This window comes from Buteo buteo, chromosome 29, assembly GCF_964188355.1.
Source record: "Buteo buteo chromosome 29, bButBut1.hap1.1, whole genome shotgun sequence".
NCBI classification, from domain to species: domain Eukaryota; kingdom Metazoa; phylum Chordata; class Aves; order Accipitriformes; family Accipitridae; genus Buteo; species Buteo buteo.
The window spans coordinates 3,703,119-3,729,746 of NC_134199.1; the positions used below are offsets into that span (position 1 = coordinate 3,703,119).

Sequence of the window (26,628 nt, forward strand, 5' to 3'; positions counted from 1 at the left end):
GACCCCAGCGACAAGCGGCGCTCCCGGCTGGAAGCCCCGCCCCCCCGCCCCGCCCTCGGGCCTGAAGCTCCGCCCACGGTCGGCGCTGCTGCGCGCGCGTGCCGCCGCCCCGTGGTGGCCCGCGCGCCCCGGGCTGGTTGCGCTGCGCGCGCGGTCCCGTCCTGCCCGCACTGCCCTGTCCTGCCTGCAAGTGTCCTGTCCTGTCCTGTCCTGCCTGCAAGTGTCCTGTCCCGTCCTGTCCTGCCTGCACTGCCCTGTCCTGCCTGCAAGTGTCCTGTCCTGCCTGCACTGCCCTGTCCTGCCTGCACTGCCCTGTCCTGCCTGCAAGTGTCCCGTCCTGCCTGCACTGCCCTGTCCTGCCTGCAAGTGTCCTGTCCTGCCTGCACTGCCCTGTCCTGCCTGCACTGCCCTGTCCTGCCTGCAAGTGTCCTGTCCTGCCTGCAAGTGTCCTGTCCCGTCCTGTCCTGCCTGCAAGTGTCCTGTCCTGCCTGCACTGCCCTGTCCTGCCTGCACTGCCCTGTCCTGCCTGCAAGTGTCCTGTCCTGCCTGCAAGTGTCCTGTCCCGTCCTGTCCTGCCTGCACTGCCCTGTCCTGCCTGCAAGTGTCCTGTCCTGTCCTGTCCTGCCTGCACTGCCCTGTCCTGCCTGCAAGTGTCCTGTCCTGCCTGCAAGTGTCCTGTCCTGCCTGCACTGCCCTGTCCTGTCCTGTCCTGCCTGCACTGCCCTGTCCTGCCTGCAAGTGTCCTGTCCTGCCTGCACTGCCCTGTCCTGCCTGCAAGTGTCCTGTCCCGTCCTGTCCTGCCTGCCCTGTCCTGCCTGCAAGTGTCCTGTCCTGTCCTGTCCTGCCTGCACTGCCCTGTCCTGCCTGCAAGTGTCCTGTCCTGTCCTGCCCTGTCCTGCCTGCAAGTGTCCTGTCCTGCCTGCACTGCCGTGTCCTGCCTGCAAGTGTCCTGTCCTGTCCTGTCCTGCCTGCAAGTGTCCTGTCCTGTCCTGTCCTGCCTGCACTGCCCTGTCCTGCCTGCAAGTGTCCTGTCCTGTCCTGCCCTGTCCTGCCTGCAAGTGTCCTGTCCTGCCTGCACTGCCCTGTCCTGCCTGCAAGTGTCCTGTCCTGCCTGCACTGTCCTGTCCTGTCCTGTCCTGCCTGCAAGTGTCCTGTCCTGTCCTGTCCTGCCTGCACTGCCCTGTCCTGTCCTGTCCTGCCTGCAAGTGTCCTGTCCTGTCCTGTCCTGCCTGCACTGCCCTGTCCTGTCCTGTCCTGCCTGCAAGTGTCCTGTCCTGTCCTGTCCTGCCTGCACTGCCCTGTCCTGTCCTGTCCTGCCTGCAAGTGTCCTGTCCTGTCCTGTCCTGCCTGCACTGCCCTGTCCTGTCCTGTCCTGCCTGCAAGTGTCCTGTCCTGTCCTGTCCTGCCTGCACTGCCCTGTCCTGTCCTGTCCTGCCTGCAAGTGTCCTGTCCTGTCCTGTCCTGCCTGCACTGCCCTGTCCTGCCTGCAAGTGTCCTGTCCTGCCTGCACTGCCCTGTCCTGCCTGCACTGTCCCGTCCTGTCCTGCCTGCACTGCCCTGCCCTGCCTGCAAGTGTCCTGTCCTGTCCTGCCTGCACTGCCCTGCCTGCACTGTCCTGTCCTGTCCTGCCTGCACTGCCCTGCCTGCACTGTCCTGTCCTGCCTGCTCTGCACTGCCCTGCCTGCACTGTCCTGCCCTGCCTGCACTGCCCTGTCCTGCCTGCACTGCCCTGCCTGCACTGTCCTGTCCTGCCCTGCCTGCTCTGCACTGCCCTGCCTGCACTGCCCTGTCCTGCCTGCACTGCCCTGCCTGCACTGCCCTGTCCTGCCTGCACTGCCCTGCCTGCACTGTCCTGTCCTGTCCTGCCTGCTCTGCACTGCCCTGCCTGCACTGTCCTGTCCTGCCTGCACTGACTGCCCTGCCCGCACAGTCCTGCCCTGTCTGTCCTGTCCTGCCCGCACTGTCCTGTCCTGTCCTGCCCGCTCTGCACTGCCCTGCCCTGCCTGCACTGTCCTGTCCTGCCTGCCCACCCTGCCTTGCATCGAGCGTATTAGCGTGAGACTCCCCCCCCTGCTGCCCTCAGGGAGCTGCCCCGCATGGCTGGGCCCACCAGGGCCGTGCGCCCAGGGGTCCCCCCACACCTTCCCCCACCCCACAGCTCAGCACCCCCTGCCCGGCCCCTGACCCGGGCAGCCAGAGCCCCTGGGAGCTCCTGGGCCGGGGCCAACCGCCTCCGCAGAGCGCCTGGCCCTCGGCCGTAGGGCTGGGAGCCCCGGTGCTGGCGGCTGCTGGGGCGAGCCAGCGGTGGCTGCGGATCTCATCATGGTGGAGGCCGTCCCGGGGAGGGCACCGCGGGGGCCAGGGCTGGCTGGCCCTGCTGTGCAGGCAGAAAGTGTCCGGCAGCGGCATGGCGGGGACAGTGCTGCCCCTCTGCCTGCTCCTTGCTGCTGCCCTGCGTGACGCCCTGACCCAGGCGCCAGGGCACGGGGCCCGGCCCGGACCCCCGCTCCTGCGGCTGCGGCGGCTGGAGGAGCAGGTGGGTGCCCGGGTTGGGGAGGGGGTGCAGCCCGGCCCGTGCCAGGGGGGCATTCGGCGTTTTGGGCCGGGCTCGGGGTTGGCGGCGCCGCAGGGGCCTGGCACGGGGGTGTAGGTTCACCCCACCTTGCCCCGCTCCCTTGCAGTTTCACCGGCTCCGGGAGGTGACACTGAACCATCTCCAGAGCATCGCCAGGAACTATAACATCTCTTACAACATCGATGGACGCTTCCGGGTGCTGGCGGAGCAGGCAGAGGCGGCTGCCGCTGCCCGGGCCACCCTGGGCGCCGAACTTGCCCGCCTGGCCACCAGCGGTCGGCGGCTGCACCGCAGGCTGAAGAGGCTGGAGGGAACAGTGGGTGCCCTGAGCCCGCTGCACCGCCCGCTCACCCACGCACCGGGTGCTCCGGTAGAGGCTGGCACCAAGCCGCACAGCCTGCCGGATGCTGCCCGGAGCTGGGGCAGCCAGCTGGAGTGGGAGCCGCAGGGACGGGTGGCCCCCAGGACCCCCAGGCCTGGGCGCCCGAAGGCAAGGCGGTGGCAGCAACACCGGCAGGAGGAAGGGCACCAGCTGTTGGCTAATGGCGGGGCCAGCAGTGCACCTGGGGAGGATGCAGAGGCCCCTCGCAGTGCAGCACCAGGACCCCAAGCTGTGGCAGTGGCACTCCCCACCGTGACCACGGTCCCCCAGGAGCAGCCGCCAGCCCCCCAACAGCCAGGAGAGGGTAGGTACAGGCCCCCTGACCTGGCACCCACATCCCCAGCCTGCCGCACCGGTGCCGTCCTGCTCTTCCCCAACACTTCTGCTGAGCACGTGGCTGTCCTGGGGCCGGGGCCACGCCAGGGGCTACAGGCGCTGTCACTTTGCACCTGGCTGGCCACCCCAGCCCCCTGCCTCGGTGCCCTCCTCTCCTATGCCACCGAGGACGGCGGCAGCAAGCTGGGTGTGCGTAGCCATCGTGGGGACCTCCCTGGCTCTGCGCGCTTCGTCATCGGGGACGGGCAGTTTCGGGAGATCCCGGTGATGCCGCTCCTGGATGGCAAGTGGCACCACCTTTGCCTCATCTGGTCCTCTGGCCAGGGCCAGTACCGTTTCTACGTGGACAGGCAGCTGCTGGCTGCCGGCTCTGGCTTCCGGCAGGGCTATGAAATTCCCGCTGGTGGCTTGCTGGTTCTGGGCCAGGAGCAGGACCACCCCGGCAGGGACTTTGGCACCGCAGAAGCTTTTGTGGGTCACCTGGCTGGCTTCGCTCTCTGGAGCCGGGCTCTCCTGCCCGGGGAGGTGGCCAGCATGGCGACCAGCCAGGGGCTGCCCTGCAGCCCCCTCCTCACGCTGGCTGATGCCTCCCTGCACGGTGGGGTGCAGAGGGTGGCGTGTCCCTGCCTCCAGCACTGCCTGTGACAAGCTTGGCAGCTGGAACAGTGCCAGCTGCCAGCTTTCACAGCTGGCTCACAGTGGCAATGCTGGCATGAGCTGCATCCTCCTGAGGTGATGGGACACCTGACAGAGAGGGGTGTCTCAGGACCAGGACCACTGGACATGGGGAAAAGGAAAAGGGGTAGCCAGAGGTGGGACCCAGTCCTGGGGCCTGTCCCAAAGCCGGGTCATCAGCTCCTGCCCCCAGAGGATGTACCGCCTCATCGTTCCTATTAAAATGCTCCGGGCAGAGAAGAAGCCTCATTTATTTCTGGTCTTGCTCTTCAGTGTAACGCTCGCTGCCACTTACAGCCAGGCAGGAGCTGCTCAGCACAGGCAGCTGGAGCCCCAGGCTGGGTCACACGCGGGTGACCCCTGCCCATCCCCTGCCACTGCCGCTGTCTGCCACTGAGTCAGACCCAGGGGGAATTTGTAGCACAGAAAAGCCCGTGACCGTGAGTGAGCCAGAGGTGCCGGAACAAGTGCCATCTGTCCCGTGTGCCCAGCCCCACACCAGAGGGGCTCCTGGGGCAGTGCCAAGCTTTGGGCCGAGCTGTGCTGCTCTGGGGGGGCTCGCATGAAGCACACAAAACGCTCCCAAACGGCTGCCCGGCGAAATTCTCTGCCAGGAGAGTAGGAGCAGCACCGGCTCTGGCTGCTCCCCAGCCCCGTGTTCCCCGGGTTCGGCGGGGCCTTGCTGCCCGGCCGCAGCTGACAGCTGGCGGTTGTGCCCGGGCCCCGGTGTGGGGCAAGGCCTTGCAGCGGTCCTGCAGCCTCCCGGGCTGCCGTCACCGCTGTCACGGCCGTGTCAGGCCCCAGCGCGGCAGAGCCCGGCCCCGTCCCGTCCCGCAGCCGCCTCGGAGGACGCGCTCCGGCCCCTTCTCCCGGGGAGGGGCGGGGGGTCCTGCGGACGGGACTACAACTCCCATGGTGCCGCGGGGCAGGGCGGCCCCCGCCGGCCGCCGTAGCGCTCACGTGAGGGCGGTGGCGCCGCGGTCACATGACCGGCCGGTGAGGCAGGGGCCGGCGGAGGTGCGTGCTGCTGCCGCCGTCACCCTCCCCCCGCCCCCCCGCATGGCCAACGTCGCCAAGAAGGTGTCCTGGTCCGGTCGCGACCGCGACGACGATGACGACGAGCGCGTGGGCGAGACCACCCCGCTACTCAACGGCACCGGTCCCGGGGCGGCGGCCGGCACCCGGCAGGTGGGTACCGGCGCACCGGGGTGGGAGGGGGGGATCTGCTCCCTCCCGGGCCTCCCTGCGCCGAGAGGCCGCCGGAGGGGGGCTGGGGCCGGCGGTTGGGGTCGTGTCCGCGTCCCCCTCCCTTGTAGCGTTTAACCGTGTTCGTTGCCCCGGGGCTGGGCGGCAGCTGCCGGCAAGGAACCGCGGGGTGCCGGGGCTCTGCTCCCTGAGGAGCCCCGGGGGGAGGTTGGGGCTCCTCCGGGCTCCCCCAAGCCGGGGAAAGCAGAACCTGGCAGGGCCCGGTGTGGGGAGAAGCCGGGAGGGAGCCACGGGCCCTCGGATCACTCGTGGGGGAAAAAGTGAGCGTGGGGACTGACTCACTGCCCAGCTCCCGCCGTGCAGCGGGGCAGTCCCGCCAAGGCCGGCTCCCATCACGAGGTGCTGGCACACGACGGGATGCCCCGTCAGGACCCCGCCGCAGCTCCACGGGGCCAGCTCCTGCTTGCTCCTCGGCCGTCCCTGCCAGCAGGACCTCATGCTGAGCAGGGGCCTGCTCCTGCCTGCTGGGGCTCCCCTCTTCCTTCCTACTAAAAACATTGTTCTGTGAGAGAGTCCCTTGCCTGGCAGGCGGCTGCTGCCCAAGCCAACAGGTCGGCCTCAAACGCTGACCTCTATTGCTGGCGTGGTGGTGATCATCATGCAGTATGGATGGAACTACGCTGGCAAAAAGCAAGTCCAGGGTGGGCTGTGTTACAAACACAGGGAGGCCAATTCCTTCTTGCAAATTAATCTTGGGTAATTAACTGAAGAGAAACTTCTCTCCAGTGTACCTTGAGGCTGTTACTTGGGCAGTCTGCCTAGCAGTCTCTCCTCCACATGCAGTGCAGTTAACTGAAGTATGCCGTGGCTCTGGCCAAGGCACTTGGTGCCTGTTACAGAGCGAAGCTGTGGCTGGGCAGGCCATGCCAGGCGAGGGTCATGGTCTGGGTGGGATGTCTGGGTCCACGGGGCACTTCTGTGCCAGCACCAGGTGAGAGAGGGGGTGCCTCTGGGTGATGTCCTTGAATTTCCTGTGAAGAGTTTGCTGGGAGACTTGAGCTTAGACAGGGAGGAGCGGTGCCAGCCTTTGGCAGCTGTTAGCAGGGATGTCTCACTGAGCGTGATTCTATGCTGCCCTGCTCCTGGGCAAGTCAGAACAGCAGGCTAATTAGAGGGAAATGCAGGGTTTGTTAGGCTGGAAGTGCCTAGCGTGGTGCTGCGGGAGTGGGGCATGGTGGCTGGAAGAAGTTGCCTGCGCCATTGCAGCTGTTCTGGTGTAAAAAATAATCTTCCCAGCCGGTACAACAGGACCCTGTGTATTTACAGCACGGGTTGTCTTTAAAGACCACGTGGTGAATTCTGCAGGTCTGAAGGGTGTTAAAATAGGGATTAACCAGATCTCGTGGCTGCAGGTCAGTTAGGAAAGGGTGTTCCTGGTGGCTTGGAAGAAATGCCTGAGCCACCCTGAGCAGTGGCAGTTGATGGTGGAGACCTGGCACTGCCAATCTGATTTATTGTCACTGTGCCCCTTCACAGCACAGACAGCTCAGGCCCTGGCTGGTGACAAGGTGCTACGTGGTGTTTTCCTTGGCAAAGGAGGAGACCGAGTACCTTGCTGGAGCTCTGAACCCACAGCTGCCCGGACCACGGGTACCCCTGCCAGTGGCACCAACCTGGCAGTGGTGGCTGGGTTGTCACAGCAGTGCTGGGGTTGCCTTTCGGTGTAGGGTAGCTGCTTCTCTCCCTCGGACAGTCCTTTGACCTAGATGCTGTATAGTTGTATTGATTGAGGTGGGAAGGCAGGACAGCTTTGGCAGAGAAACAGAGAGACTGGAGCTGCTTAGCTCACAAGAGACTTAAGCTTGGGTTGTGGTAATACAATAAAAATGTCCTCAGCGGAGCTTCTTTCCTTTCTCAGATGCTTGTTCAATGGAAATGATCTTAAAGTGACAAAAGGAAACACAGGTCTGTAGTTCCCCAACCAACTGCTGCAAGAGACTGAGATTGAGTGCTTCTGGGTGAGAGGTGAGGAGGGGCTGGATAAACATGCCTGTGACCATAGAGGGGATGCTACAGGGCTGTGCCTGAGGTCTTCTCTGGTTTTGGGACCAGCTGAGCACTGCTCTGGAGCTGACTGAGCATTTGTCCTCTCACCAGGACTTTCTAGTGCTTCGAGTATATCAAGAAGCGAGAGGCTGCCTGTGTGTCTGACCATCACGCCTGCCACGGGCTGCCCCTTTCCCACATTCTTGAGCCATGCATGTCGGTTCTCAGGCTGAAAAGTGGGTGGACAATTTTAGTGAGAGCAGTGGATTTCCATCATTAGGCATTTTTGGAAAGAGAACACTTTTCCTTCGCTACCCATCGAAGATATGCTCTGTGTTTGTGCTAAAATGCCTTGACTTTGGGATTGGTATAATTCTCCTGCTCCAGAGGGTGCCTGGAACAGTGGAAGTGGGCAGGTGGTCACCTAAAAGTGGACCAGGCTGGCTGCAGCTGCTGAGTGGCTCATCCTTCTTAACCCCTGTGTGTTTGTTCTGCATCTCTAGATGTTGTTGGTCTTGTTTTCTTTTACTTTAAGTAACAGGGTGCAAAATGCAGCCTTTGTGACTGGCTGGCAATGCCGGAGGGCTGCCGCACTTGCTGCAATCGGAAAATCTTGGTGGGGGAGGGAGAAAAAGAGAAGTCCCCTGGGTGAGCCCCAATTCCTGACGGATGGGCTGCAGGTTGCGTGTCTGCTGGGTGCTGGCAGAGAGGCTGCCTGTCCCCTGCCCGCCTGCTGTGAGGAGCCTGGAGCTGGCCTCCCTGGAAAGCCACTGCCCTCAGGTGGTGGCAGGAGCTTCCCCAAGCAGAGGGGTTTTAGTAAGTCCAGTCTTTTTTGCTGGGTGCTCGCATCGTCGGGGACTGCAGCAGCGCTTTAACCTTGCGCTGCTCCTCTGCAGAGGGCCCACATGGGACAAAGTGCCCAGAGAAAGGCAGGTGGGCCAGGACAATAACGGCGTCTCCTGGGGAAAGGAGCAACTGTGCCCTGGAGTGGCAGCGGAAGGCTGGAAGCAAAATCGTAACTGAGTGGTGACGCTACAGGGAGAGTCTGGACGCTTTCTCCCACCTTATGGGCCTGGAGGTGAGAAGCATTGTTGTCTCCTGGTGTGGTGCATTTCAGGGATGATGGCTGTGTTGGTTTGAAGCCCATTACAGCTTTGTGTGTGTGTCAGAGGAGGGGGATTTCAAAAGCCCTGCAGCTCATCTCCCCCATACGCTGCCATAGCTGGTGACAGGGCTTCCCCTGCTAGTGAACCAGCTGGTGATGCAGCCTTGCAGCCTGGAGCCATTCTTCCCACCCAAGCAGGTACCGGGGGCTCCGTCGCAGAGCGCACTGGAGCCAGGAGGGCCCTGGGGGCTGGGAATCCTCTTCCTTCCCTCCCGCTGCTTCTGCAATACTGCTGTGGGCTCCTGATGTGGTCTGCACCGCGCTTTATCTCATTGATAACAGAAAACCACGTGCTTCCAGTTCGTTAGTGAGCAGCAGGATGGTGATAAGGGGCAGCGTATGGGGGGGTGTCTTCATGCCAGGTGGTGGTCGCTGGGGGTGAGTGATGTCCTGCAGGGAGTGGCTTTTCTGGCTCATCTCTGTGGAAATGGGCTGTGGAGCAGTCAGACGCTCCCTATTTACAGTTCTTCAGAGCAACATTTGGAAGGCACTGCTAGGTCACCATGCACACAGTGCTGGTTGGTTCTGTGGCATTTTAGCCTCGACTGAAGTCGTTTTGCTATTCACAAACAGGAATTGCTCTTTGACTGCTCTGCTTGGAGGTAAAACACTGCTGTGGCATCGGGTATAGCAGTGTGGCTTCTTGTCACCTTTGCCAAATGAGGACACTGGCAGCAGTGCTGCTGTTTCCCACCCCGACCTGCAGTGCTCCAGGCTTGTGCTGGTATCTGCATTCAGCTGCCACTGCCCGACCTTGGAGATGATCCTTCTGGGGCATGAGTAGAAGACAGTGGCTGAGATCTGCCAGATTTTTTTCTTGTTGAGATTGATCCTGAATTTGCTCTCGCCTGCTCGGAGCAGTGCTGGTGTGGGTGGCAGCGTGATGAAGGGGGAAGGGGCCTCAGGAGGTGTCTAGCCCAGGCCCTGCTAAGAGTGTATTCCTTAGACCAGTTCACTCAGGTCCATGTCTGGTGGAGATTTGGGTATTCCCAAGGACAGAGACTTTGCACCCTCTCTGGGTCCAGGTTCATTGTGTCGCCACCCTCAGGGTGAGCATTTGTCTCTGATATCTAAGCAGAAGTTCCCTTGCTGCAGCTTCGTCTGCTGCTTCTTGTCCCATCAGTGCGAAGCTTCAAGGAAAGTCTGGCTCCGTCTTCTATATAACCTCTTGTTAGGTGTCCGGAGATGGCAAGAGGATCTCTGAGAAGCACCAGTTTTCCTTGTATATCTTGCCCATGTGCTCCAGACCCTGACTGTCTTGCTGGACTTGCTCCTGTGTCTCCATGCCTTTCTTGTCCCAGGAAGCCCAAACTGGATGCCAAGTCCCAGGTGTGCTATGGCATGTGCCAGGCAGAGGCATGGCATCTCTTCCCTGGACCTCTTGGATGTGGTCTTGGACCACCCAGGAGGTGGTCAACCACCTCCACTGCAGGTTTGTGCCACTGAATCCTCTTCAACTTGTTCACCAGCTTGCTGTGAGACTTTTCCAGCAAAGCTGCTTTCTAACCACTGGGGCACATCCATCTGAGGTGCAGGGCTTTGTATTTGCCTCTGCTAAACTTTGGGGGCTTCTCTACAGCCTGGTGAGGTGCCTCTAAGAGCAGCCCTGCCTGCCAGCATACCAACTGCCCTGCTGACAAAGATGTTAAGCAGTTTTGGTCCAGATCAAGGCTCCAGGCATCTCTTTGCAGAGCTCAAAATGGGTAAGGAATTAGCTTTACCACTCAAAAGGGGCAGGTGCCGAGGGCTGAGTGCCATTGCTGTTCATGTGCTGCAGCTGGAGGCAGGCTCAGCTGGCCCAAGAGCCTCTCCTGGGACAGGAGAGCTGTTAACTCATCTGCGTCCTCTGGGTTTTGGCAACAGTGCATGTTGTTACGTGGAGATAATCGTACCACGGTCACACCAACATCATATGTACCTGAGATCAGGAGCTGTATTGGCCTGAGTTTGAAAAACACCCAAAGGAGGGTAGCGCTCTCTGTGTGCTCGGTGAATCTTTGAGCTGTGCACAAACAACCTTCTGTCTTGGCTCCTGGCTGCCTGAAACCCCCTTGTCACTCTTATAAAAGTTGGGCACTGGTGGAAGTAGCTTTTTTCCTGTCCTCCTGGCATGTGATCCCTGTGCCGGGTGAGACAGGAGCCAGCCCTCCGCTCGCAGAGCGGCTCAGCCCATCTGGATGCCAGAGGGATGCCAGGACTTAGGGGGAGGAGGTGTGGGGCATATTAAAAACATGCTGTTTGTCTAACAAAGTTCAGCTTCAGGTTCAACTACAATTCCTTTCCTTTCATCTGTGCTTGGGTTCTGCTGCTGCCTAATCCGTTGGGACTGGAACTGCCATGCCCTAGCCACTTGCTCCATAGGGAAGGAGTGTCTGGGGGGTGTCACCAGTTCAGCCACGTTTGATCTTTCTGCAGACCCCCATGGCTAGCAGAAGGAGAATTTCCCCAAAGGACTGGTCCTGTCTGAGGTCTTGGTGCCTGAGGTCTGAGCCCATGTCTGAGCAGGGGACAATGGCATGAGCGACCATTTCCATCTCGTTGCCTTGATCTTGCCCTGGATGTGTGGCATCTAATGGGAGCCTTAAATCTTTGTGCTTCCTGAAGGCAGCTGGAGGTTGGTTCACTTGCCAGGTCTCAGCTTTGTCTTTCCCAGGGCAAGGACCATGTCCTTCCCCCCTCCCCAGGATGGTGGGGGCCCAGCTGGGACCTCTGCCTGCCACCAGAGCAGCTGGGCACCAGTGGGCACTGAAATGGGCAGTTCCTGCCTCCAGCTTGTGACTCAGCGTAAGTTCCCATCCATGTCCCCCCAGGGAGGTGACAGCTTTGGGTGTGCCCAGTTCGTAGGAGCCTGCAGTGGTCTGCTCTGACTGTCAGGAGAAGGGTCCACCTGGAGCCATCACGGACCAGAACCAAAGCCCAGGCTGCTTTCACCAAACCAGTGTCCAAAAACAGCTGCATGGAGCATTTTGTGCTCAGCCCTTCCTGTGAGCTCAGGCTGCTGGGGACAAAAGGGGGCCAAAGAGGGTTTGAGAAGCTGGGGCGAAACCTGCCTACAGGTCAGGGAGTGGATGAGAACGTGGAGCAGACGGAGAAATGGGAAAATAGGTCAGGCTGCAAACACAAAGGGATATATTCTTTGTCTGCAGTGACGTGCGTGGCTCCCGGCCGCTATGGCCTGCACGTTCCAGACTGGATCGGTGGGGATTAAAGCAGCAGGGGCTCGATCTCGGATCTGCCGGCTTGCCGGCAGAGAGAGACCGACATGCCAGGGCCCTGCTGTTGCTTGCCATCCCTCTTTTATTCTCCAGTCCTTTAGCCTGGCAGCTGGGGAGGGTTGAGGCTCTGGAGGGGAAGATCTTAATGTTGAGAAATGATGTTTGGGCTGTACTTAGTGACAGTGCTGCTCGCGTCCCTGTGTTTCACAATGGCAGAGGGGTGACAGCAGCTTGCCTGGTTGTGCTGCATCCCCTCACGGCACTGCCCAGCTGGAGGCTGGCTCGGCTGCAGCCCAAGCCCTTGCCTGCATCGGCCAGGAGATGAGAGGTGCCCCAGATAGTCCAAAAAACTCCCATGTTATGCAATTGCACTGCCAGTAACAAGCCTGAGTGGTCACCAGCGAAAGGAGAACCTGCTTCCCAGAGGGAGATGCAAATGCTCCTTCCCAGCATCGCAGTGGGGCCGGCTCGGAGAGGCGCCGGTGTCTCCGAGGCTGCGTGCCCCGCTTCCTCTTGTGTGTGCTGGCTGGCAGCCAGCCCAGCCATCGCTCCGGTCCTGGCTGCTCGGAGGGAGACAAACACGCCGACGTGCTCATCTCCCTGGCTGGGAACTGCTCCCGTGGAGCAGATGGCAGAGCCAAACGTGCCCTTGGCCATCCCTTATTGCTGGCTGGGCGTGCGAGCTGGGGGGATGGCCCCAGCATGTCTTGGTGTGCTTGTGACTGTGGAGATGGCGCTTTCTGTTTGGGGGGGTCTGTCCCTCCCCAGCTCCAAGGGAGCGTGGAACGTGCTACTCAGCATGGGTTTGCTGGTTGCATGGCTGCTGCATTGGGGTACTGCACTTGTCGGCCAGAGGCTGTCGGTGACTCTCGCCAGCTCTCGGGGCTGCTGGCTGCCAGTCCTGAAGGAGCCACTGCTGGCTGGCACCTTTCCTGGGTGAGCCAGCTCTGCTAGCTAACAGGTTAGAGTGGCTTGCCGAAACCCTGGCAGACTGCTGCTGCTTCGAGCTCCCTCTGGGGCGGTGGGTCCCACCTCCTCAGTGTGTCCTCCGAGAGCAGTCCTCTGTGGGTGCTGCACTTTGGGGGGCTCGGGCTGTGGGCAGGCAGAGCATAAGCACCCGCGTGCTTGCTTCTGCCTTCTGCCAAGGCTTGCAGTGCATTCAGGAATTGACCCCATTTTTCCCTTCTCTCCTCAGCTCACTCCTTCCTCTTTCCTGCGCATCGGGCAGCTGAGCAATGTGGACCTCAACGAGGATGTCCGTGAGCTGGTGAGTGGCACAGAAAGGGGCCCACCTTTACCGAGACCCCTTCCCTTCTTCCACTGACAGCACTAACGGCTGTTTTTGTTCCCCCCACTCACATCCTGCTTGTCCCACGAGGGCTCCAGTGCTTCCTGCTGGGCTGGGTGACCTTTGTGGCGTGGGTTGCCTGCTGCTCTGCCTCGACTGTCGCTGCTTCCCCTTAGTCGCAGCACTGGCCCAAGGACATCGCGGTCCCCTGCACCTCTCTGGGCGGCAGCACCAGCTTGCCGGCACAGAGACCTTCCTCCCGTGGGAGCAAATGCACAGGCGGGTGGGGTGGGAAGGGATTTCTTCCTTGTTGCCATGAGAGCTCCTTCAAGCTGCTTCTCTTGCCTGCTGCCCAGCTCGGCGTGAAGGCAGGGGAGGGGACAAGCAGTGTGACAGCAGCTGGGGGGGGAACATCTCAGCCCTGGGGACAGGGCTGGTGGCAGAGGGGGCATCTTGCAAAAACTCTCAGGTTTCAAGTTATTCCCCCCCACCCCCAAAAAGTTTTTCTTCCCCAGATGCTTCTGCCTCAGCTCCAGAGCTGTAGGAAGAGCAAACGAGAAGACGACTTTTGCTAAATATTTCTTGTGGAATTCTTAAATGGGAAGGAATATGTCTTAATCCAGCGCCTCAGAGGACAAGCTGGGCCTGCTTTGGCTGTAGCTGTAACGTGGGGCTGGGGAAGGGTGTGGGGTGCTGCTGCCCCGGGAGCCCCTCCAGCATCCTTGGTAAATGCCCTAATTTGGAGCTGGGGACAGCGTGCACGGTCAAAGGCGTTTGGGAAACAGAATTTGGTTTCTGCCCAAAAACGTGAGCCTGCTTGAAATAGCTCCTTGCTTTTGGCCAAAGGAATTTCCTGCCGAGATGAAAGGTTGCCCTCAGCCGGAGCACGAAGCCGCTTGGAGGCAACGCCGGATCAACATGGCAACGTGGTACCCAGCTGGGCAAACCCCTCATCTGCTCATGGGGAAATGTCCTGCCCGTAGGTGGAGAGGCAGTGGGTGAGAGTGCACACCCAACCGCCTGTTCCAGCTGCCTTAAATCCCATACATCCACCAACTGGTGGAAAATCATCGCAGATCCCAGCCTGCCAGGCAGCTTGCACTCTGCAGTCCTCACTGCCTCTCCTGAGTGTAAAAACTAGTGTTAAACCAGCAGTTATGCAGCAGAGGGGAGGGTTGGACTTGGGCCTGGCCATGCTAACTCATGCATCACGTCCTGCAGGAGACGGAGCTCCCTCGGCAGCATCCCAATGAGATCCCCCACAACGAGAAGCTCTTGTCGCTCAAGTATGAGGTAAGTGCCCATCTCCCCCGTCTCGGCTCTGCTCCTTGGGATGCAGCAGGTAAGGTACCTGGGGCAAGGACTCGTGGCTGCCCAGCTAGGGGGGTTTCAATGGGGAAGGAGTGAGATTGAGGGAGGAAAATGATACAGGGGTGTGGAATCTCTTCCCCTCTGCTAGATGGTAACAGCATCTCCCTTTCCTGAACTAGAGCTTGGACTATGACAACAGTGAAAACCAGCTGTTCCTGGAGGAGGAGAGGAGGATAAACCACACAGTGAGTCTTGCTGTGACCTGGCTGCCCACTGTCCCCGCAGCCACGATGGCCCAGGGAAGCTGTTCCTCCTGCCTGGCTGCTGGGGGGCTTCTCTGTGATGGGGGAGGTTGAGCTTAAAGCAGCGCTTGAGCTGGGGTGGGTTTATGGGCACTGGCCAGCTTGTGAAAAGCTGTAAAACCTCAGGACCAAGGACCCAGCATAGGATGGTTTGAATGGGAGCTAGCCTGGGTGTGCACGGTGGCATTGCTGGGCAGCACAGGGCAGGTCCCTGAGCAGAGGGCCTTCTGGAACCATGTGAAGCATCTGCCCTGGGGGCTTTGGGAGTCAGTGCCACAGCAAGAAGCCCAACAGGAAGGGCCTGACGGAGGCAGGCAAGCTGGAAAAGCACATCTGCTGTTAGGGATCCCACACAGGGGCTTTGCAATCCTGGGTCAGCCAGAATCGGTTTTCCCTGGGCAGCTCTCCTCGGAGCTGCCCAGGCTTAGGGCTGTGTTGGGGAAGGTGGCCAGGTTGGTTTGAGTCCCCTCAATGCTGGCAGGGGCTGGGCTGGGTGGCAGCAGGGTCTGACGGCTGTCTGCCCCTCAGGCTTTCCGGACGGTGGAGATAAAGCGCTGGGTCATCTGTGCCATGATCGGCATCCTTACCGGCCTCGTCGCCTGCTTTATTGATATCGTGGTGGAGAACCTGGCTGGGCTGAAATACCGGGTGGTGAAGGGCAGTATCCTCCCATGGAGCTGTGGCCACCAGCCGGCTGGGAGCTGTGGGATCTCTGCTCTTGGTAGCCGTGAGAGGGATGCTGGGGGAGACGGCAGTGCTTCCTTGCCTGGGTTTGTTGGCACAGACCCTGCTGCCCAAGGTGCTGCCAAGTGCCTGGCTGCTCTGTGGGGCTGAGCTGTGGCTGGGCACTGCTGTAACGGAGGAGGCTCCTTGCAGCAGCCCAGGCTGCCCTAAGAGCACAGGATCTGCTGCGCTGCCATAGCTGAAGAAGCGTTTTATCGACGCATTATCACAGTGGGAGGGATGGTACCCAACCAATACTTGCCTTTCCTTGAGCTGCTTCCCCAGACATTGACAAGTTCACAGAGAAAGGGGGCCTGTCTTTCTCCCTGTTGCTCTGGGCCACCCTGAATGCCAGCGTGGTGATGGTGGGCTCCATGATCGTTGCTTTCATAGAGGTAAGTGTTTGGAACTGGTCTGGGTTGGGGTATCCCTGTACCTCCTGCCCTGGCTCTTTACATGGGGGAAGAAGGATCGTGTCTCCAGAAAACATGCAAATTTGTATAATAGTAAATATACTTCTGCCAGATTGGCTCTTGGTAGCCCCAGTTCCTTGGCATTGGCTCCAGCTGTGCTGTCAAGTTGCTCTGGGTTCGTCAGACTGATGGGATGCGCCAGCCTTCGCTGGCAGCCGCAGCCTGGGGCAGAGGGTGTGCTCCAGCCTTGGGCACAGGCGCAGCTCTCGCAAGCCTTGGCCCTGGCCTGGCCTCTCCACGTTGGGGCTACAGGAGTGCCAGCAGAGAGCAGGCTGATTGGATGCCTCGGGGACATGGTCTGGGGGGACGAGCCAGAGACTGGGGCCGGTTTTGGCTGGGAGGGGGTGATGGCTCCCTACGGGCCACTCTGAGTCAGCAGTGTCTTCCTTGTGGCTTTACACTTGCTCTCCCTGGCCACCAAGTGTGAGCCTTGTGCAGCAACGGGCCTCTTGCCATGGCATGATGGTGGAAACATCCTAGTGTCCTCCAAGAACCCAGAACCCAGTCTCCCTGACATATTTGCCCTTAGAGGCAGTGGGTGCCTCCCTCAAGCCCACCTCCAGAGCCTGTAGATAGGCTTTGGCCTCATCTCTGAGCTTACCCAAGGGTGTGCTTGGTGTGCCCTGTGCTGAGAGACAGGGGTAAGGTGGCCAGCGTGTCCCCATCCTGTCCATGGCAGCCACTCATGTTCTCCCTGCTCCCTGCAGCCCGTTGCAGCTGGCAGCGGCATTCCCCAGATCAAATGCTATCTCAACGGTGTGAAGATCCCGCACGTTGTCCGCCTCAAGGTAGGAAGCGGGAGGTGGTGGGATGCGTGTCTTCTGCCTGTGATGGGGCCCCCTCCACTGGGCTGGCCCAAGCGTGTTGTGTCCTGATGGGGTGGTCCCTGCCTGCGCTGCGGCAGAGGAGGAGCTGGTACGAGCTCCTGACCACCCTGCTGCCCTGCCCAGCTCCGTAGCTGTTCCCCCCGGTGTCAGGCAGTTAAATGTCCTGCCCTGGGATCGGCAGCTGGCGCTGGGAAGAGCAACCTTAAGTAATTTTTTGCTCTGGCCAAGCAGCAAGTTGGCCAACCCCATTGCCACAACGGAGGGCTGAGAATCACAAGTTCACCAGGGTCACTGGCTCCTGCCCCTGTGGCTGGCTGGGTCCGTGTCCCCCGTGGCTGTTGCAGTCATGATCCTTGTGCCACCCACGTGATGTGCTGTGCTTGTCGTCTCTGTTTTGCAGACCCTGGTAATCAAAGTCTGCGGAGTCATCCTCTCGGTGGTCGGCGGCCTGGCCGTTGGGAAGGTGATGTGCACAAAGCGCTCCCTGGCACGATGCTAGCATGTTGTTACCCACTGCTGGCACACGTGCCGCAGCCTGTCACCAGCCCTGCGCTGCAGAGACTTCCCAGTTTTTATTCCCTGGTGTGCTGGCCAAGGTGACTATGGCGTGGCCAGGTTTGGGGAGCCCCCAGGGCACGCAGTGCCGGCCCCCAGGGTGTGTGGTGCCACCGAGCCAGCCTGTGTGTGGCTCAGCTGAGGGCAGGAGATCAGCAGACTAGATCCATCGGTGGTTGTCCCTGCAAATGTTAGATGGGGGAGACCTGGGTGCCCCGTTGGGACCTTTCTAGCTTGCTGGGATTGAAGGCAGGCAAGGGAAGCCCCTGTCTCCTTGGCTGGAGAGAGCGCTGTTAGGAAGAGGAGGTGGCCACAGGAGCCACTTGCTAGAACGGGGTTTAAGGGGGGAAAATGGCAAGGTCTGCTTCCCAGAGGAAAATCCTCCTGGCCAGCTTCTTCAGGGCTGCAACCTGGTGTGCGACATTCAACCGTCCCTGGCTATCCCTGGGGTTCTTCCTTCTCTGATCTGACTCCGCTCTCCTGCCTGTAGGAAGGACCCATGATTCACTCTGGAGCGGTGATTGCTGCTGGGATCTCCCAGGGAAGATCCACATCTTTAAAGCGAGACTTCAAGGTTGGTGCTGAGGGGCTGAACTGCAGGTGACCCTCCTGTGCCCAAACTAGGCAGTTCCTCAGGGTCATGCTGGTGACTTGGGGTCATATATGGCATACCCTGTGTTTCCCCTAAACTCACGCCTGTGGCCAGCCCTAAACCTGCTTTCGCTTCGGTGTTTCAGATCTTTGAGTACTTCCGCAGAGACACGGAAAAGAGGGACTTTGTCTCGGCTGGAGCTGCTGCTGGTGTCTCAGCTGCGTTTGGTGCCCCCGTGGGTATGTATCTTAGCTTTCTGATGCTGAGTGGTATACCTGCACGTGGATCTCATTAGGAGGTTGCTCCCACATGATGCATGCAGCTGCCAGGATCTGCCTAGGGCACTGCAGGAGCCCTCCTGCAAAGTGCCCAGCCCAGCTCCGAGCTGTCCTGCCATGCCACGCAGGTCTTGGGAAGACAAGAGGGGGGTCATCTGTCTCTGATCCCAAATGTTGCCTCCCTGCAATGGAGGAGGGCAGTCACTGCGACCAGTACATCACTGATGGCTTGGTGGGCTTGCTGGTCCCTTCGCTGGAGCCTGTGAGGTCCGGGGCAGTGTGGGGCACGTGGGCTGGGATGAATTTGGGTGCCTCAGCTGGTGCTGTGAGCCTGTGCCCCTTGTGAAGGTGTTTGTGCCTTGCATTTGCAGGGGGTGTCCTCTTCAGCTTGGAGGAAGGAGCTTCCTTCTGGAACCAGTTCCTGACATGGAGAATCGTAAGTGCTGGAAAGCAAGAGCAGTAAATTGAGGGCTGCCAGTTCTGGTGTGATGCATTGCCTTTTCCCAATGCCCCGCAGCCCCAGGCCTCCTGCTATTCCTGCCCCGGCTGGGCAGCCATGTGTAACACATCCCAGGGAACAGTATCTCAGCTCCCCTTCTGTGCCCTGGTCATCAGGGGCTGAATTTGGACCTGGCTGAGCAACATCTTGCTGCCAACTACTTTCTAAGGGAGCAGCCTTGGGCTGTGGTCCTGGGCAACGGAAAGGCAAAAGGAGGAGCAAGCCCCTGGTTGGTGTAAGCTGTCCAGAGTGCTGCCACAGGGAATGTGGCTTCTTGTCCCCACCATACCGTGGGTACCAAGCCCTACCCAAGGGCCTAGGAGGGGGCGGTTCGAGGTAGTGCGGGGGGCAAATGGTAAGGGAGCAGGGCTGGAGGCATCTGGCAGTGACTCTGGGCTGCATCTCCTTCCAGTTCTTTGCCTCCATGATCTCTACGTTCACTCTCAACTCTGTCCTGAGTGTTTACCATGGCAATGCTTGGGATCTCTCCAGCCCTGGGCTCATCAACTTTGGCAGGTTTGATAATGAGGTATGGCACAGATATTCCCCATGTAGGGCTCTGTTTGGGGGGGTTAGAAGCAACCCATGGCAGCTTGGGGTCACCAGTCTGTCTTAAAACATCACCCAGGGGCTGAGGCAGGCTCTGCCCTAGCAGGCTGTGGGGTCTGGCCAGATCCCAGCTCCACCAATCCCAGCAGAAGGCTTTTCTGCAGCCATTGCTGGGTCTGGGGGCTGCAGGGTGTCCAGAGGAGACTTTGTGGCAGCTCTGAGAGCCACTCGCCAGCACAGGCTTGTGCTGTCCCAGCAGACAGTGACCAGCTGCAGGGCTGCAGATGGGCCAGGAGATCTGAAACCCGTTTCTTTCTTGCTTGCAGAAAATGGGATACACGATCCAGGAAATTCCTATCTTCATCTTTATGGGAGTGGTTGGTAAGAGAGTGCTGCTATTTCAATTTGATCAGTCTGAATAATTTCCTCTGTTCTGTCTGGGTCTAAAAAGCTTTGGGATCCAGTTTCCTGGGGAGAATGTGAAATCCATTAAACTCTGGAGCAGAGGCTGTGGGGCTTACACGGGGATGAGAGCTGGATCCTGGCCCAACCCTTACCCTTGTAGCAAAGGCAAGGCCCTTTGCAGGAGATGGATTAAACCCATTGAGTGGGGTCAGTGCATGGCAGTCATGGGCAGCCCCTTGCTTTCAAATTAGCTGCTCTTATCCCTGCGGAGTTGGCCGGTCCCTTGTTTCCCAAGTGCCAGGGCTGTGACACTGGCCCCTGGCCACCCTGCTGCTGGTGCTTGGCTCCTCTTGGTGTCAGGTCCTAGCTGTCTCTGCAGGGACAGTGTCCACATGTCCCAGGACTGCTGGTCATGCTGGATGGGTTGTTGATGTCTCCCTGTGATTCACAGGTTTCTTGTGTCCTGGGCAGCCATGGGACAGCCTGGGACCTTCATGCTGAGCTTTTCATTCACAGCTTTTTTGCATTCACAGGCGGGATCCTCGGGGCCCTGTTCAATGCCCTCAATTACTGGTTAACGATGTTCCGGATCAGGTAAGAGCTCATGGGTAACTAAGGGGATTGGTGTGGGTTGGCTGGCACATTCTGCACTCCCTCAGAGCACCATGCCCAGCCAGCGCAAGGCTGTAATCTCACACTTAACGTGAGCAACAGCAGCCCCTGGAAGCTGGGAGGCAAAGATGCCACATGCCTCTCGCTGCCTGCAGTCCAGGCTGTGACCCACAGCATCCTACCGTTGCTCTGACCCTGCTAAGTATTTCCCTTCAGTGACTTGAGGGCTGAAAGGAGTGCAAACACTGCGCAGACCTGACTGTTATGTGCTTCTGAGAGTAACAAGAGAATGGAGGGAGCTGCTAAAGCCATCCGAGCCCAGTCTGGCACAGATAATACTTGTCACCAGCTTTTCAAACACCAGGACCGGCCTTGTGGCCTCAGGGAGGGGTGACCTATGGAGGTGGAGCGGTGAAGGGCCGGCAGCAGCTTCCAGAGCGTCAATCCTCTTGGGCCTTCACGGGCCGCAGCTTTCTGGGCTTGGTTCTGCCCTGTCCCCCCAGCCAGGTCACGCCAACCTTTGCCCGGGAGCTGTGCCCGGCTCCATGCAGGGGAGGCAGGCAGGTCTGCTGGAGCTGGCTGGGCAAAGCTGCTCTTGCTGCTGGCCTCCTGCCCCAGGTAACCATGACAGCTTTGCCAGAGGACAGAGTGCAGGACAGCCTGGCAGGGTCTGGGAAGGGAGCAGAGGCAGCCAGCCTGTCTGTATGCCTGATGTGATGTGCCAAGCCAGGCTGTGGGTGATCCTGCTTGCACCCCTGGGTGACACCCTCGCTCCTCTGCTCCCTTTACAGGTACATCCACCGGCCCTGCCTCCAGGTGGTTGAGGCCATGCTGGTGGCAGCAGTGACAGCGACTGTGGGGTTCGTCATGATTTACTGCTCGAGAGACTGCCAGCCCATCCAGGGGAGCTCGGTGGCATATCCCCTGCAGGTAAGTGGGGGGCACCCTGAGCCTGGGCAGAGGCTGAGGGCTGAGCAGGGAGATGAGACCTTGCTGGGTTTTGTGGCACTGGACCTCCCAGTCAATGCCCTCCACTGTGGGCAGAGCTGGAGACCCAAGTGCAGTGTTGGTGTGCTTGCTGCCCAGAGCTGCTGCCTCGCTGACACATGTTCCCCTGAGCCTGGCAGCCTTCCCTGCTGCAGCACAGCCCAGATCTGCCACTTTTGACCCTCTCTTTTCTTCCTCCTCAGCTTTTCTGTGCTGATGGAGAGTACAACTCCATGGCCACTGCCTTCTTCAACACACCTGAGAAGAGCGTCGTCAACCTCTTCCATGACCCTCCAGGTCTGTGCACCCGGCAAGCAGGTCCTTGAACGTGAGCAGAGCAGGGCTGGGCTTGTGTGAGGTGGCCAGCCTGTTCCATGGCTGCTTGTGGGACGAGGCAGGGGATGATCAGCACGGCCCCCTGAGGGCACAATGGGATCCAGCAAAGCACCGCGCCTGCTCCTTTCCTGTGGTGGTGGAAGGAGGAGGGATGGATGCTGCGCCTGGTGGCACCTACGAGCTTGGCCAAGGGCCGTGGTCTTGGGAGCCTGTGGACAAGGACCTGGTTTTGTTTGTGCATGTTTGCAAGCTGTTGCTTGTGAGTTGTGTGGGAGCATGTATGACCCTCACTGGCTGTCTGAAGTCTGTCCTGGAAATGTCCCTGGCTGTTTTCTTAATTAGCAGGGCCTATTGCCCCAGAATGACTTTACCTTCTGGGCAAGTTGTGGAGGTGGATCTTGGGGTTTGGATTTGCTTGAGAAATGCAATGTGGCTCCCAGGTTCCCGCTCCCATTTCCCTTGGTCCTAGTATAAGATCAGTGTGCCCTCTGCCTGCTGGTCTGAGTTTCATGCTCAGCTCCATGTGGGCAGCGAGCAGACAGCTCCAAATTTCTAGACAGTCAGCCCAGACAGTGCAGCCTGGCCACCTGAAGCCACGTGATGATCGTCCTGTTTCTCAAGGCTGCTCCCTGCAGTGCTGGGTCCTCCCTGGCTCAGGGCTTCAGTCCATTGACCTCTCTGTGAAGGAGAGGTTGCAAAGTACTCTTTTAAACTAGACTGAGCTGCTCAGCAGTCCTAAAATAGCAGTAAGCTGAGTCCTGGGGACAGCAGGGTCTTGCTGTGATGGCACAGCCTGCGCCGTGGGGCAGCTTGGGACTGGCCGGAGCAGCCGTGGGAGCTGCGGGACAGGAGGGGGTTTGCAGGACCTACTCTGCTGAGTTGATCCCAAAGCTGGCAGTAGGACCCTTGCCAGCTCACCTCTGTCCTCCTGACCTTGTCCCCCAGCACTGGTGGTCCCTCGGGGCTTTGAAGTTCGTCATGCTGCCTTATGGGAGGCTGGGAACCGCAGGGCTGGGAGGGGATGGGTCATCACGGGTCGCGAGATGGAGGAAAGGCGTGTGCTGGACTCAGCGGGATGGGAGGGCTTGGGATAGCACTGGCCGGCTAGTGGGGCCCTTGAGGGGACAGAAACAACCTAAAGAGCTGGTTTGAAAGGCTTGTGCTGCCAGGGCAGAAGGTGCACCTGATGAGAGGGGCTTTCATGCTGGGGCAGCTGCTGTCTGTTCTCCCATGGCTGCAGCCCATGGCAGTGTCCTCTGGGCTGTGGGACCAGCACTGACTCTCCATTCTCTCTCCACTTCAGGTTCCTACAACCCCATGACACTGGGCATGTTCACCCTGATGTATTTCTTCCTGGCCTGCTGGACCTATGGCCTCACGGTGTCCGCAGGGGTTTTCATCCCCTCCCTGCTGATCGGCGCTGCCTGGGGGAGGCTCTTCGGCATCTCCCTGTCGTACCTGACCAAAGGCTCAGTGAGTCCTCGGTGGGAAGGGGTGTTGGGCGGTGGGAGCCATGGCACTCAGCCCTCCTCCTCCCTTGCCACTGGGCAGGTGGCATGTGCGGGCAATGTGCATGAAGCTGGCTAAGAGCTTGGCACAGAAGTCTGGAGAGGGTTGGCTCCTCACTTGATGCCTTCCTGAGCTGGGTCTGGACTTTCCTGTCCCCCAACAGAGCCCTGCCAGCAGCTGGGCTGTGCAGCAGCCTCAGGCACTCTCCCCCACTTTGGAGAGGGGGTTGGGGGCCAGAGCACTAATCACTATCTCTGGATGCCCTGGAGACAGCAGCTAACTCAGCTCCTTCTCTCTCCTGTGCTCAGATCTGGGCTGACCCTGGGAAGTACGCCCTGATGGGAGCTGCCGCACAGCTGGGTGAGTTCCCCATGGTGCAGTCTTGGCCACCATCTGCTCATGTTGGGGTGAAGGTGGCATGAAAAAAAGCAATCCCTGCTTCCCTGGTGCAGCTTCTTCCCCAGCTGAAGCTCAGCCTGGCTGTCAGCTTCCTAATGACCCTGCCAAGCAGAGGCAGTGCTGGGGCACTAGTGAGGGCTGGACTCATCCAGGGCACCCCTGCCTGTCTGGGCAGTCCTGGATCACTATGCAGAGACTCAGGGGCCTCAGGTGTTTTGCTATCTCCTCACCCTGCATTTCCTTGCCCTCCTAAACCCCCAAACCCCTTGGATGTCTCTTGCAGGTGGGATAGTGCGGATGACACTGAGTCTCACAGTCATCATGATGGAGGCAACAGGCAATGTCACCTATGGCTTCCCTATCATGCTCGTTCTGATGACAGCAAAGATTGTGGGAGACTACTTTGTGGAGGTGAGGGCTGGTGTGCCCATCAGGACATAGCGAGAGCCTGTGGGTCAGTGTTGGTGATGCTGGGGAGCCATAGGGGGGCTAGGACAAGTGTGTGCTCCCTCTCAGAGGTGAGCTGCTGCCTGGCTGTACCTCCTCAGCGTTTCACCAGGCTTCTCCTGATGGCTTGCCTCTCGTTGCAGGGGCTCTATGACATGCACATTCAGCTGCAGAGCGTGCCCTTCCTGCATTGGGAAGCCCCAGTGACGTCCCACTCCCTCACAGCCAGGTAGGTGGGCTGGGGGATGCTTGTGACTCCCAGGGTGGCAGCTTTTCGACCACACTGTTGGCCTGAGCTGGAAATGGAGGTGGTGACAAAATTTGGTCCTGGGAGCCTGCTGTCCTCTGGTACCACCAGCCCAGCTCCTTCCCCAGCAGGGAACATGGCCTGCAGTGGATTTCCTCCCCATGTCCCTGGCAGGTTTTGGGGACAGCGGAGGCATCAGGGCTGCAGAGGCATTTGTATTGGGGGGGATATTTGGGGCATGCTGCTGTGAGGCTGTGTTTCACACCGAGCCTTCCTTGCAGGGAGGTCATGAGCACTCCTGTCACCTGCCTGCGGAGGATTGAGCGAGTGGGCACGGTTGTGGACGTCCTCAGCGACACCTCCTCCAACCACAATGGCTTCCCAGTGGTGGAGAGCAACCCTGATGCCACGCAGGTGGGCTGGGTGCTGCTTGCGAGGGGATACAGCTGGGGGTTGGCCATGCAAGGACTGGCTATGGTGTGGGACCCTTACCCTTGCCTTCCCCCATCATTCCCAGCCCCATCTCATGCACAATGCTCTGTCACAGGTCGCAGGACTGCGGGGTTTGATCCTGCGTTCCCAGCTCATCGTCCTGCTGAAGCACAAGGTGGGTGATGCTGTGTGGAGGCTATTTGGGCTGTGTCTGAGCCCCAGTGCCCTTGTCCCACTGCTGCCTCAGGCCCCTTGCTCCCTGCCTTGCTTGGGTGGAGCTGGCAGAGGGGTCCCTGTCATCTCCCTCAGCTCACCCAAGGAGACAGTGGGGGCTGCTGTGCCGTGCTGGGGTTACCCCAGCATCATCCTGCACCCCACTGGGCCCACAAACCCTGAGTAAATGGGAAACAGGCTGTTCTTCTGCAGGTGGTTCATCTGCCCCTGTGCATTGCGCTGGCCCTGGTACCTGTCGGTGCTGCAGGACAGTCCCCGACAGTCTCTTTCCTCCCAAGGTTTTTGTGGAAAGGGCCAACCTGAGCCTGGTGCAGCGGCGGCTGAAGCTGAAGGATTTTCGGGACGCCTACCCCCGCTTCCCCCCCATCCAGTCCATCCATGTTTCTCAGGATGAGCGCGAGTGCATGATCGACCTCAGCGAGTTCATGAACCCCTCACCCTACACTGTGCCTCAGGTAATGGCCAGGGACCCCTCCACACCCCAGCATCCCAGGTGTCATGGGTGGTTGATGGGTGCTGGCTGGGGATGCCGCAGCCCACGCAGCCCCACTCTACCTTGCAGGAGGCATCTCTGCCACGGGTGTTCAAGCTCTTCCGAGCCCTGGGACTGCGGCACCTGGTGGTTGTGGACAATCGCAACGAGGTGAGTCCGTGCTCACCGTCTGCGGGCAGCCTAGGCTCCTCGGGGCTGGGGAGGGACAGGACACGCTGCCCTTGTCCCCAGGCTCTGTATGCCAGTGTGGGCTGTACCCTGTCCCTTTCCTGGCAGGTGGTGGGCATGGTCACCCGCAAGGACCTTGCCAGGTACCGGCTGGGGAAGGAAGGCCTGGAGGAGCTCTCGCTGGCACAGACGTGACGTGGGGTGGCGTTGCCCAGCAGAGATGCACCCTGGCCCCTTGGAGCTGGGGACACCCTTTTGCAGAGGTGGGGAGAGGACTGGGCCAGTCTGTGCAGGCATCATGGTGCCTGGAGCACCGGCATGGCCGTGCTGACCTGGCTCTCCTGTCCATCGCTGCCTTCTCATGTCTACTGCCTCCTTCTCACCCCTTCTTCTGCTTGCCCGAGGGATCAAAAAGTACCCTTGGTTCTATTAGCTCCTGGCATAGGCTCTGCCTGAGGGTTGGGTGAAGGCTGGAGTGGGCCAGGGGAGCAGAAGTGTCGGGCTGAGCTGGGCACAGTCCTCTGCTATGGTGCGTGGCCTCTATCGCCTTATGCCCCCAGCCTGAACTGCTCAGGACCTAGCCCTAGCCCTGCCCTGGCCCCTGTGGCAGGGCCTGCGTGGGGAGCAGAGGGGGGACACGGTGGGGCTCCCTCCTGCGCTCAGGGCCCCGTCCCCCCTGCCCTGTGCTCCTGCTGGCTGGGTTGGGCTGAGCCCTGGGGCAGGCGGTTGCGTCTCTGCACCTCTGGCTGGAGGAGGGGGCTGTGCCCTGCGCGGCTGTGCAATAAAAGGGCTCCCATGGTTCAGCAGCTGCCGCCTCTTGCTCTTTCTTGGCTCCTCCGTTGGCCACTCTGACCCCAACCTGCCTGTGGGGGGACACCCGTGGGGTTTGGGGCAGGAGTGGGGAGGGGAGAGCTGCCTGCTCTGGGGCAGTGTTGGTCCTGCAGCCTGCGTCCCTAGCGTGTGCCCCTCTGCTGCTCTTGCCCTCCTCCCACCATTGCTGCTGCCTCTCCCCTTTACCGATGCTGGGGTCCAGAGTGACGCTGGGTGTGTTTCTGCACTTGCTGCAGCTTGTTCTGGCCCTTTCCAGCAGCCTGGGCCCTGCCCTAAAACCACCCACCAGCCCTGGATCTGGGCAGGGCCAGGGAGCAGAGCCTGCACTCCTCTAGGTGATGAGGAGGAGGAGGGCTCCAGCCCTGGCACCTCCGCTCCCCCATCTCCCACCATCCTTGCTCCTCACCTTGGCGTTGTTCCTTGCCCTGGCTTGGGGCTGCCCCCTCCTCCCTCGGGCACGGGCAACCTGGTGTCGGGAGCGACTTTTGATTGCGGGATACTGTGCTGAAATAAAGCCTGTTTGTACTTTTA

At 60.1% G+C, this 26,628-nt stretch overlaps 2 protein-coding genes across 2 annotated transcripts; both read left to right on the forward strand.

Annotated features, from left to right (window-relative positions):
• The first annotated feature begins 2,215 nt into the window (after positions 1-2,215).
• Positions 2,216-4,200, forward strand: PTX4 (pentraxin 4). The gene is made up of 2 exons (XM_075059338.1): positions 2,216-2,536; positions 2,682-4,200. The coding sequence occupies exons 1-2, from the start codon at positions 2,408-2,410 to the stop codon at positions 3,936-3,938; spliced, it is 1,386 nt and encodes a 461-aa protein (XP_074915439.1). The 5' UTR covers positions 2,216-2,407; the 3' UTR covers positions 3,939-4,200.
• A 748-nt stretch (positions 4,201-4,948) lies between these two features.
• Positions 4,949-26,628, forward strand: CLCN7 (chloride voltage-gated channel 7). The gene is made up of 25 exons (XM_075059365.1): positions 4,949-5,156; positions 12,796-12,867; positions 14,110-14,181; positions 14,379-14,444; positions 15,030-15,162; positions 15,510-15,619; positions 16,405-16,485; positions 16,925-16,987; positions 17,570-17,653; positions 17,817-17,910; positions 18,321-18,385; positions 18,861-18,977; positions 19,324-19,378; positions 19,936-19,996; positions 20,806-20,944; positions 21,205-21,298; positions 22,641-22,810; positions 23,155-23,206; positions 23,529-23,656; positions 23,836-23,921; positions 24,221-24,353; positions 24,487-24,546; positions 24,884-25,060; positions 25,168-25,248; positions 25,375-26,628. Exons 1-25 carry the CDS (start codon positions 5,028-5,030, stop codon positions 25,459-25,461), a joined length of 2,409 nt encoding a protein of 802 aa, XP_074915466.1. The 5' UTR covers positions 4,949-5,027; the 3' UTR covers positions 25,462-26,628.

Excerpts from the sequence above, each read along its gene's own strand:
- PTX4 (XM_075059338.1), top strand. The coding sequence starts at position 2,408 with ATGGCGGGGACAGTGCTGCCCCTCTGCCTGCTCCTTGCTGCTGCCCTG. Across the intron at positions 2,537-2,681 it reads TGCGGCGGCTGGAGGAGCAG|TTTCACCGGCTCCGGGAGGT; the intron begins GTGGGTGCCCGG and ends GCTCCCTTGCAG.
- CLCN7 (XM_075059365.1), top strand. The coding sequence starts at position 5,028 with ATGGCCAACGTCGCCAAGAAGGTGTCCTGGTCCGGTCGCGACCGCGAC. Across the intron at positions 15,163-15,509 it reads ATACCGGGTGGTGAAGGGCA|ACATTGACAAGTTCACAGAG; the intron begins GTATCCTCCCAT and ends CTGCTTCCCCAG. Across the intron at positions 25,249-25,374 it reads TTGTGGACAATCGCAACGAG|GTGGTGGGCATGGTCACCCG; the intron begins GTGAGTCCGTGC and ends CTTTCCTGGCAG.